This window comes from Gigantopelta aegis, chromosome 11 (genome assembly GCF_016097555.1).
Source record: "Gigantopelta aegis isolate Gae_Host chromosome 11, Gae_host_genome, whole genome shotgun sequence".
NCBI classification, from domain to species: Eukaryota; Metazoa; Mollusca; class Gastropoda; order Neomphalida; family Peltospiridae; genus Gigantopelta; species Gigantopelta aegis.
Genome location: NC_054709.1, coordinates 622,172 through 634,927, shown reverse-complemented (window position 1 = coordinate 634,927; position 12,756 = coordinate 622,172). Strand labels below are relative to the sequence as shown.

General features: G+C 40.9%; 1 protein-coding gene across 1 annotated transcript in view; it reads right to left on the bottom strand.

Annotated features, from left to right (window-relative positions):
• The window catches only part of LOC121385192 (zinc transporter ZIP10-like), a 60,585-nt gene that overhangs the window by 6,676 nt on the left and 41,153 nt on the right, over positions 1-12,756 (bottom strand). The window contains exon 7 of the mRNA XM_041515761.1: positions 1,822-2,009. Within this exon, the coding sequence (XP_041371695.1) occupies positions 1,822-2,009 (188 nt within the window). The remainder of the gene's footprint in view (positions 1-1,821; positions 2,010-12,756) is intronic.

The window sequence follows — 12,756 nt, the reverse complement described above, 5'->3', positions numbered from 1 at the left end:
TCTCAAAGTATGTGTGGTCCTTAACCATATGTCTGACGCCATATAACCGTAAATAAAATGTGTTGAGTGCGTCGTTAAATAAAACACTTTTTTTTCTTTGTGGTGACCTCCTGGTAACCTGAACAGCAGTTCTCAACTTTCTTAACATGTGGTGACCTTGTGGTAACCTGAACGACAGTTCGACTTTCTTGACATGTGGTGACCTTGTGGTAACCTGAATGACAGTTCTCAACTTTCTTGACATGCGGTGACCTCGTGGTAACCTGAACGATAGTTGGACTTTCTTGACACGTGGTGACCTCGTGGTAACCTGAATGACAGTTCTCAACTTTCTTGACACGTGGTGACCTCGTGGTAACCTGAATGACAGTTCTCGACTTTCTTGACATGCGGTGACCTCGTGGTAACCTGAACGACAGTTTGACTTTCTTGACACGTGGTGACCTCGTGGTAACCTGAACGACAGTTCGACTTTCCTGATACGTGGTGACCTCGTGGTAACCTGAACGACAGTTCGACTTTCTTGACACATGGACAGTTCTCAACTTTCTTGATACGTGGTGACCTCGTGGTAACCTGAACGACAGTTCTCGACTTTCTTGACACGTGGTGACCTAGTAACCTGAAAGAAAGTTCTCAAATTTCTTGACACGTGGTGATCTCCTGGTAACCTGAAAGACAGTTCTAGACTTTCTTGACACGTGGTGACCTCGTGGTACCTGAACAACAGTTCTTGACTTTCTTGGCATGTGGTGACCTCCTGGTAACCTGAACAACAGTTTTCGACTTTCTCTACGTGGTGACCTCCTGGTAACCTGAACAACAGTTCTGGACTTTCTACGTGGTGACCTCCTGGTAACCTGAACAGCAGTTCTCAACTTTCTTAACATGTGGTGACCTTGTGGTAACCTGAACGACAGTTCGACTTTCTTGACATGTGGTGACCTTGTGGTAACCTGAATGACAGTTCTCAACTTTCTTGACATGCGGTGACCTCGTGGTAACCTGAACGACAGTTCGACTTTCTTGACACATGGTGACCTCGTGGTAACCTGAATGACAGTTCTCAACTTTCTTGACACGTGGTGACCTCGTGGTAACCTGAATGACAGTTCTCGACTTTCTTGACATGCGGTGACCTCGTGGTAACCTGAACGACAGTTTGACTTTCTTGACACGTGGTGACCTCGTGGTAACCTGAATGCAGTTCGACTTTCCCGACACGTGGTGACCTCGTGGTAACCTGAACGACAGTTCGACTTTCTTGACACATGGTTACCTCGTGGTAACCTGAATGACAGTTCTCAACTTTCTTGATACGTGGTGACCTCGTGGTAACCTGAACGACAGTTCTCGACTTTCTTGACACATGGTGACCTCGTGGTAACCTGAACAACAGTTCTCGAGTTTCTTGACATGTCTTACCATGTCTATGAGTGCTATGTAGAGAGATCCACCACATAAAGAACACTACACACATAAATGTCTTACCATGTCTACGAGTGCTATGTAGAGAGATCCACCACATAAAGAACACTACACACGTAAATGTCTTACCATGTCTACGAGTGCTATGTAGAGAGATCCACCACATAAAGAACACCACACACGTAAATGTCTTACCATGTCTACGAGTGCTATGTAGAGAGATCCACCACATAAAGAACACCACACACCTATATGTCTTACCATGTCTACGAGTGCTATGTAGAGAGATCCACCACATAAAGAACACTACACACGTAAATTTCTTACCATGTCTACGAGTGCTATGTAGAGAGATCCACCACATAAAGAACACTACACACATAAATGTCTTACCATGTCTACAAGTGCTATGTATAGAAACATGCCCGCAACACAGGCAAAGATCCAGGACGACGCCTCATGGATATTGCCCAGGCCAATGCCGACGAACATGCCGAAGAAGCAGAGAATGGAGGACACGACGTTGTAGATGAGGGCGTGCTTTGACGACATCCCTGCACGCAGCAGCACCGCGAAGTCACCTGGATAACAAGTAAACAAGTGTTTAGATGGTGCTGATAAAACAATACATATTACATGCCCCATACCAGAACATTAACAAATATACAAGTGTTTAGAGGGTGCTGATAAAGCAATACATGTCCCACCCCAGCATGCAGTAGCACCGCGAAGTCACTTGCAACATTAATATAACTATGCCAAAAATGGGCCAATCACCATGAAAGTCAGAGAATAATACATGAGTTTCCGTTTGATATCATTTATCTTACGAGTTGTTTATAAATGTATCCAACGAGCGAAAGCGAGTTTGATATGTTTTTAAACAACGAGTCCTGAATGTCTTTAGGAACAACTATTAAACAAGTCTGTATATATATATCTAATGTGTCTGCAGTCATGTGCTAATGTTTGTGGTACTCAGAATACCAGTGTCTGTATATATCTATTGTGTCTGCAGTCGTGTGCTGTTTGTGATACTCAGAATACCAGCGTCTGTATATATCTAATGTGTCTGCAGTCCTGTGCTGTTTGTGATACTCAGAATACCAGCGTCTGTATATATCTAATGTGTCTGCAGTCGTGTGCTAATGTTTGTGGTACTCAGAATACCAGCGTCTGTATATATCTAATGTGTCTGCAGTCGTGTGCTAATGTTTGTGGTACTCAGAATACCAGCGTCTGTATAATCTAATGTGTCTGCAGTCGTGTGCTAATGTTTGTGGTACTCAGAATACCAGCGTCTGTATATATCTAATGTGTCTGCAGTCGTGTGCTAATGTTTGTGGTACTCAGAATACCAGCGTCTGTATAATCTAATGTGTCTGCAGTCGTGTGCTAATGTTTGTGGTACTCAGAATACCAGCGTCTGTATAATCTAATGTGTCTGCAGTCGTGTGCTAATGTTTGTGGTACTCAGAATACCAGCGTCTGTATAATCTAATGTGTCTGCAGTCGTGTGCTAATGTTTGTGGTACTCAGAATACCAGCGTCTGTATAATCTAATGTGTCTGCAGTCGTGTGCTAATGTTTGTGGTACTCAGAATACCAGCATCTGTATAATCTAATGTGTCTGCAGTCGTGTGCTAATGTTTGTGGTACTCAGAATACCAGCGTCTGTATAATCTAATGTGTCTGCAGTCGTGTGCTAATGTTTGTGGTACTCAGAATACCAGCGTCTGTATAATCTAATGTGTCTGCAGTCGTGTGCTAATGTTTGTGGTACTCAGAATACCAGCGTCTGTATAATCTAATGTGTCTGCAGTCGTGTGCTAATGTTTGTGGTACTCAGAATACCAGCGTCTGTATAATCTAATGTGTCTGCAGTCGTGTGCTAATGTTTGTGGTACTCAGAATACCAGCGTCTGTATAATCTAATGTGTCTGCAGTCGTGTGCTAATGTTTGTGGTACTCAGAATACCAGTGTCTGTATATATCTATTGTGTCTGCAGTCCTGTGCTGTTTGTGGTACTCTCTCACTTTACTATGTAATATATATTTTTTATAATAAGTACACAATTATTGGAAGGTAAAATCCGGTTTCAGCGAAGTACTACAAACATTAGGACGACAATAAACACCTTGTTGGTACAGACACGGATATAATAAACAGGAAAAATATCTATGCAAATATCTGAGTCAACAAAAAGTCTCTGTATGTCGTAAACATCTTACAATGGCTGCAAACTCGGGATAGGCTCTTCAATTTATGCATTTTAAGAACATGAAAAGAAAAGCACCTGAGTCTGTCCACAAACATAAAAGTGAAGTGACCCCATGATCCAATGTTCTGGTCACATTGAAACTACCCGGTAGTTCAAATGTATGTGTAAACAAAAAAGGTGAACAAAACATGATGAAGTGACTTTTAACTTCAGTCTGCCCATATTTATTTTCGTCTCTAGATTTTTTTACTAAAGTGGGTGTACTAGTAAATTCTGTAAAGTTTTAAATTACACACAGCCGGAGCTTGGCACATTGCCAGATAAGAGTGAAAAATTGCTCATAATGTACATGTACCTGGTACTTGCGTGTACAGGTACATGAATAATGAACATATAGGTACATATAACAGTATTAACACCTTCCTCAGTGTACAGGTACCTGTAGGTGAATAATGAATATATAGGTACATATAACAGTATTAACACCTTCCCATGTGTACAGGTACGTGAATAATGAACATATAAGTACATATATGATATAACAGTATTAACACCTTCCTAAGTGTACAGGTAGGTGAATAATGAACATATAGGTACATATAACAGTATTAACACCTTCCTAAGTGTACAGGTACGTGAATAATGAACATATAGGTACATATAACAGCATTAACACCTTCCTAAGTGTACAGGTACGTGAATAATGAACATATAGGTACATATAACAGCATGAACACCTTCCTAAGTGTACAGGTAGGTGAATAATGAACATATAGGTACATATAACAGTATGAACACCTTCCTAAGTGTACAGGTACGTGAATAATGAACATATAGGTACATATAACAGTATGAACACCTTCCTAAGTGTACAGGTAGGTGAATAATGAACATATAGGTACATATAACAGTATGAACACCTTCCTAAGTGTACAGGTAGGTGAATAATGAACATATAGGTACATATAACAGTATGAACACCTTCCTAAGTGTACAGGTAGGTGAATAATGAACATATAGGTACATATAACAGTATGAACACCTTCCTAAGTGTACAGGTACATGAATAATGAACTTATAGGTACATACAACAGTATGAACACCTTCCACTTGTTTAAGTACCGTTAACCAACACTCCACTGATAAGAGGAATAAGGAATGTTTTTATTTAATGATGCACTCGACACATTTCAATCACTGTTACATGTATATGGTGTCAGACATACAGTTAAGTACCACACAGATAATGAAAGAGGCAAACCGCTGCCACCACACAATGGGTTACTCTTTCCAATTATTATTAGCAGCAAAGGATCTTTTATATGCAGCTTCGCATAGACAGGATAGTACATACCATGGCCTTTGTTACACCAGTTGTGGAACACTGGCTGGAGCGAGAAATATCCCAGTGATCAGCCCTATAGATCAACAATGCAATAGGCATGCACTTTACCACTGGGCTATGTCTCCCACCCCACACTGATCATCAGAAATCAGCCTTATAGATCAACCATGCAATAGGCATGCACTTTACCACTGGGCTATGTCCCCCCCCCCCCCCCCCCCCCCCCGATCATAAGAAATCAGTCTTATAGATCAACCACGTAATAGGCATGCACTTTACCACTGGGCTATATCCACCCCCCCCCCCCCCCCCCCCCCCCCCACTGATCATAAGAATTAACAATTTGTAGTGAGGGGCAGGACATAGCTCAGTGGTGAAGCGCTTGTTTGATGTGTGGTCAATTCCCATTCGTGGGCCCACAGGAATATTTCTCGTTCCAGCCAGTGCACCACAGCTGGTATATCAAAGGCCGTGGTATGTATTATCCTGTCTGTGGGATGGTGCATATAAAAGATCCCTTGCTGCTAATCAAAAAGAGTAGCCCATGAAGTGGCGACAGCGGGTTTCCTCTCTCATATATCTGATGCCATATAACCGTAAATACAATGTGTTGAGTGTGTTGTTAAATAAAACATTTCTTTCTTTCTTTGGTTCGGATGGTTGACGGTGGGGAGATGATAGGACTGAATATGAACCTAGATGTCCGGACCATTTTGTCAATATTTTCCCTGGACGTACTACATCTATTAATATTGCAGTTTTAGCCTCAGCAATACTGAGAGGGGGGGGGGGGGGGGGGGGGGTTCATTTGAACCTCCCTTGAACCCACCCCTGGCCTTTCAGCAGGTTGTATTGTTTGCATACTTTGATGGACAGGGGGCTCATCTTTTCTGTCACATGCTGTCAAGTGTCTTTGTTTCCCTTGGCTGGCCTACGTGTTGAACTGACATGTGCCCATCTGACAAACACACAGTGCAGTGACCATGATACATCAGTGACAAGGTCAGACAGCCACTGTCTGTGTTGCATCTTACAGCAGCACCGTGCACAAACACACACACACTTGTAGTAACACCGAAATGCATGGAATAAAAAAATAATAAAAATGCATGGACAAATACAGGTAACCTGGGTACACTAAACAAATAAGTTACGAAAAAAAAAAAAAAAATTTTATTTAAAGACGCACTCAACACATTTTATTCATGGTTATATGGCATCAGACATATGGTTAAGGACCACACAGATATTGAGAGAGGAAACCTGCTGTCGCCACTTCATGAGCTACTCTTTTTCGATTGGCAGCAAGGGATCTTTTATATGCACCATCCCACAGACAGGGTAGTACATACCACGCCTTTGACATACCAGTCGTGGGGCATTGGCTGGAAACGAGTTAGGAAACACACATGACAAAAGAGTTTTGTTTTCTTTAACGACACCACTAGAGCACATTAATTCATTAATCATCAGCAACTGGATGTCAAATATTTGGTAATTCGGACAAATATTTTCGAGGAAACCTGCTTAATTTGTTCATTACCAGCAAGAGATTTTGTATAATTATGCACTTTTCCATAGACAGGACAGTACATACCACATCCTTTGATATACCAGTCATGGTAAACTGGCTGGAACAAGAAATAGCCCAATGGGTCCACTGACAAGGATCGATTCTAGACCAAGAGACATCACAATTTAGAAAAACCACATGGCAAAAGAAAGTTTGATTTGTTTAATGACACCAATTAGTCTAGGGAGTTATGTTCATTTTTTTTTGCTCAAGTTAATAAAATTTTGGCAATATGTTCCCATGACCTACCTGAACTAGAAATCCATTGGTAGCATTTTTTCTGACCACTATCATGTCAGCCATCTTGAACTTCAAAATGGCCGTCATTTTTATATAATATCTTTATATATCTTCACTCTCATTTAACATAGAAACATATTTTTGTGGTCTATTTAAACATACTATGTTAGTGAATTAAAATGTTTTTTTTATTATTGATTTCACACGGCAACCATCTTGAAATACAAAATGGATGTCATTTCATTATGTTTTCTCTAGTTTTACTCTCATTAAACACAGAAAAATAATTTTGGTGTCAGTTTACATCTATGAGCTCAGATGATTATTTTGTAAAAAGGAAAATTGTTGTCTGATCTTGGCAGCCATTTTGAAATTCAAAATGGCTAACGTGGAAGCATAATGTTTTGTCCATGTACATTTCTGTATTCCATGCATTGGATGGTTTTCATTTATATAGTCATTGAGTCATGAAAACAATCTTGAAATTCAATATGGCTGCCATTTTAATACATTTATCTTATATCTCAACTCTTGGTTTATGGAGAAGCACAATTTTGTTGTCTAGATATATATTCCAGTGGTCAATAAATCTAATTCTTTAGATTTATAGTCATCCATCTATGGCAAACATCTTAAACTTCAAAATGGCAGCCAAATGGAAATTCAAAATGGCCACCAAGGTAATCATCTGGCAAATACTTTTTCTCCTAGTCTACATACAAATGCAAGTTTTGTGTTCATTAGTACATTTTTAGGTCAAATAATTATAACAAACTAATGAAATAAAGGAACATACCAACTATAAATTGTAATTCATAATGGCATATTAGGCATCTACTTCATCTGTAATAGTATGCATACTGCAGCAGTCCTCATCAGTTTCACGCTTGCAACGCTCTGTACATTGAAGGTTGTGTTACTTACACTAAATTACAGTACATCTATCTGAACACTTACTGACACCACAATTACATCTGATCAGTTCTACCACAGCTTCTGGTGTAGCTTGCACCTCCAACAGCAGTCACAAATATACCAAACCCCTTGACCCTACCAAGTTTGCATGGATCAAGAATGTCCAGATGTAGCATGGCATCTTGAGCTCAGAAATGTGCTTAAAGATGTGCTGTTTGGATATGCTGTTTTCATACCCCATAGGTAGGTGGCAGTGTTTCCACACTTTGTTTTGGTGATGGTTTCTTGAACTTTTCATCTTAGAGTAGCTGCATCAGTTGTAGAAATGACCCTTATGTGTGGTTCCATGCAGTAAAATCTTCACATTTTTCACTGACCTCTTTGTATGGTTCATCACCGATTCCAACCTGACTTTGGTGTTACTTATATATGGAGCTTTCGTGAATACAAAGAATTCTCTTTATTGATGTCCATCATCACCAAATGTCTGGTTGTGTCATATTCAGTTAAAGCATGAACATCAGGTAATCCGAGTCTATCTCTGGATACAGTTAATTATACAATGTTTGCAGGTTGATCTGATTGTGATTTACATATAATTATTTGTGTATCCTAATAGTGATAAAAACCTAACAGTCTGTGTCTTTGATGTAGAAATCCACATCATTGCCTGGCCCAATCATTGTGACATCATGGCCTGCAATAGTTTTCGATATCGTAGCGCTCAGATAGCTTCCAAAATCTATAGCCTGGTTAGTGGAAATATCTGATGTCATCTATCATAAATATTGTTGTGTTAAAGAATAAATCTACACCCATGTAACCATCTAATAGTAAATCAATGCATGCAGGAAATCCTTCTGTTCACTGACAAGACATATGGCAGGTTAGAAGTGAATTTCTAGCTTGTAATTACTGATGAATCATACAAAGAGGTCAGTGCTCCATGGTACTAAGCTCAAGAGTCATCTGTACAATTGATGCAGCTATTCTGAGAGGATAGAAATTCAAGACACCATCACCAAACCAAAGTGTGGAAACACTGCCAAATATCTCCATGTGGCTGTCATTTTTAATTTTAACGTGGTTCCATGACTGGAGGATGGTTATAAAAATGTCACCCTTTAATTCATTGATCCTAAAAATATTGTGTTTCTATGTTAACCGAGAGTTGAGATATATGGGGAAAATATATTAAAATGGTGGCCATTTTGAATTTCAAGATGCATGCTTAGGTCAGACAACAATTTTTGTTTTTACAACTTCATTCACTGAGCTCATAAATGTAAACAGATACCTAAATTGTTGTTGTTGGTCAACTGTGGGTAAATATATATATATATATATATATATATATATAAGAATATTTAATTGGCGACCATGTTGAATTTCAAGATGGCTGTCACGCTCAAATGACTAAATAAAATGTTATTAGCGAGTTCATTGCTCTCAAAAACATAAATAGACATAAGAATTGTGTTTCTATGTTAACTGGAAGTCATTATATATGAATTTCAAGATGGCTGCCATGATCAAATGACTGAAAAAAAATGCTTGATAGTCTTAAGAATAAAAAGAAATACATTTTACCGACTTGAGCAAAAAAAAAATACAAATTTCCGTAACTGCCTGACTAAATAGAGTACATGAATTTATTAATCATCAGCTACTGGATGTCAAACATTTGATAATTTTTACATATGTTTTAGAGGAAACCCGCTAAATATTTCCATTAGTCGCAAGGGACCTTATATATCCATCTTCACACAGACAGGATAGCACATACCACAGCCGTTGACATACCAGTCATGGTGCACTGGCTGAGATGAGAAATAGCCCAATGGACACACTGACAAGGATTGATCCTAGACTGACCACACATTAGGCGAGCGCATTACTACTTGCCTACATCCCATCCCGCCCCTCTTTAAATCTGTATGCATGACAAATACATGTACCCTGTACACACCTAGCTACGTCCCGCCCATCTTTAAATCTGTACTGATGACAAATACATGTACCCTGTACACACCGAGCTACGTCTCGCCCCTCTTTAAATCTGTACTCATGACAAATACATGTACCCTGTACACACAGAGCTACGTCTCACCCCTCTTTAAATCTGTACTCATGACAAATACATGTACCCTGTACACACCGAGCTACGTCCCGCCCCTCTTTAAATCTGTACTCATGGACAAATACATGTACCCTGTACACACCGAGCTACGTCCAACCCCTCTTTAAATCTGTACTCATGACAAATACATGTACCCTGTACACACCTACCTACGTCCAACCCCTCTTTAAATCTGTACTCATGACAAATACATGTACCCTGTACACACCGAGCTACGTCCCGCCCCTCTTTAAATCTGTACTCATGACAAATACATGTACCCTGTACACACCTACCTACGTCCCGCCCCTCTTTAAATCTGTACTCATGACAAATACATGTACCCTGTACACACCTAGCTACGTCCCGCCCCTCTTTAAATCTGTACTCATGACAAATACATGTACCCTGTACACACCGAGCTACGTCCCGCCCATCTTTAAATCTGTACTCATGACAAATACATGTACCCTGTACACACCTAGCTACGTCCCGCCCCTCTTTAAATCTGTACTCATGACAAATACATGTACCCTGTACACACCTAGCTACGTCCCGCCCCTCTTTAAATCTGTACTCATGACAAATACATGTACCCTGTACACACCGAGCTACGTCCAACCCCTCTTTAAATCTGTACACATGACAAATACATGTACCCTGTACACACCGAGCTACGTCCAACCCCTCTTTAAATCTGTACTCATGACAAATACATGTACCCTGTACACACCGAGCTACGTCTCACCCCTCTTTATATCTGTACTCATGACAAATACATGTACCCTGTACACACAGAGCTACGTCCCACCCCTCTTTAAATCTGTACTCATGACAAATACATGTACCCTGTACACACCGAGCTACGTCCAACCCCTCTTTAAATCTGTACTCATGACAAATACATGTACCCTGTACACACCGAGCTACGTCCAACCCCTCTTTAAATCTGTACTCATGACAAATACATGTACCCTGTACACACCGAGCTACGTCCAACCCCTCTTTAAATCTGTACTCATGACAAATACATGTACCCTGTACACACCAAGCTACATCTCACCCCTCTTTAAATCTGTACACATGGACAAATACATGTACCCTGTACACACCTACCTACGTCCCGCCCCTCTTTAAATCTGTACACATGGACAAATACATGTACCCTGTACACACCTACCTACGTCCAACCCCTCTTTAAATCTGTACTCATGACAAATACATGTACCCTGTACACACCGAACTACATCCCGCCCCTCTTTATATCTGTACTCATGACAAATACATGTACCCTGTACACACCGAGCTACGTCTCACCCCTCTTTGAATCTGTACACATGGACAAATACATGTACCCTGTACACACCGAGCTACATCCCGCCCCTCTTTAAATCTGTACTCATGGACAAATACATGTACCCTGTACACACCGAGCTACGTCCAACCCCTCTTTAAATCTGTACTCATGACAAATACATGTACCCTGTACACACCGAGCTACGTCCAACCCCTCTTTAAATCAGTACTCATGGACAAATACATGTACCCTGTACACACCGAACTACGTCCAACCCCTCTTTAAATCTGTACTCATGACAAATACATGTACCCTGTACACACCTACCTACGTCCAACCCCTCTTTAAATCTGTACTCATGACAAATACATGTACCCTGTACACACCGAGCTACGTCCCGCCCCTCTTTATATCTGTACTCATGACAAATACATGTACCCTGTACACACCGAGCTACGTCTCACCCCTCTTTAAATCTGTACACATGGACAAATACATGTACCCTGTACACACCGTCCCGCCCCTCTTTAAATCTGTATGCTACGTCCACCGAGCCCCTCTTTAAACCCTGTACACACCGAGCTACGTACTGTACTCATGACAAATACATGTACCCTGTACACACCTAGCTACGTCCCGCCCCTCTTTAAATCTGTACCATGACAAATCTTTAAATCTCCCGTCTTTAAATCTGTACTCATGACAAATACATGTACCCTGTACACACCGAGCTACGTCCCGCCCCTCTTTAAATCTGTACTCATGACAAATACATGTACCCTGTACACACCGAGCTACGTCCCACCCCTCTTTAAATCTGTACTCATGACAAATACATGTACCCTGTACACACCGAGCTACGTCCCACCCCTCTTTAAATCTGTACACATGACAAATACATGTACCCTGTACACACCGAGCTACGTCCCACCCCTCTTTAAATCTGTACTCATGACAAATACATGTACCCTGTACACACCGAGCTACGTCCCGCCCCTCTTTAAATCTGTACTCATGACAAATACATGTACCCTGTACACACCGAGCTACAAATACATGTACCCTGTACACACCTATCGTCCCGCCCATCTTTAAATCTGTACTCATGACAAATACATGTACCCTGTACACACCGAGCTACGTCCCGCCCATCTTTAAATCTGTACTCATGACAAATACATGTACCCTGTACACACCTAGCTACGTCCCGCCCCTCTTTAAATCTGTACTCATGACAAATACATGTACCCTGTACACACCTAGCTACGTCCCGCCCCTCTTTAAATCTGTACTCATGACAAATACATGTACCCTGTACACACCGAGCTACGTCCAACCCCTCCTGTACACATGACAAATACATCTTTAAATCTGTACTCATGACAAATACATGTACCCTGTACACACCGAGCTACGTCCAACCCCTCTTTAAATCTGTACTCATGACAAATACATGTACCCTGTACACACAGAGCTACGTCCCACCCCTCTTTAAATCTGTACTCATGACAAATACATGTACCCTGTACACACAGAGCTACATCCAACCCCTCCTTAAATCTGTACTCATGACAAATACATGTACCCTGTACACACCGAGCTACGTCCAACCCCTCT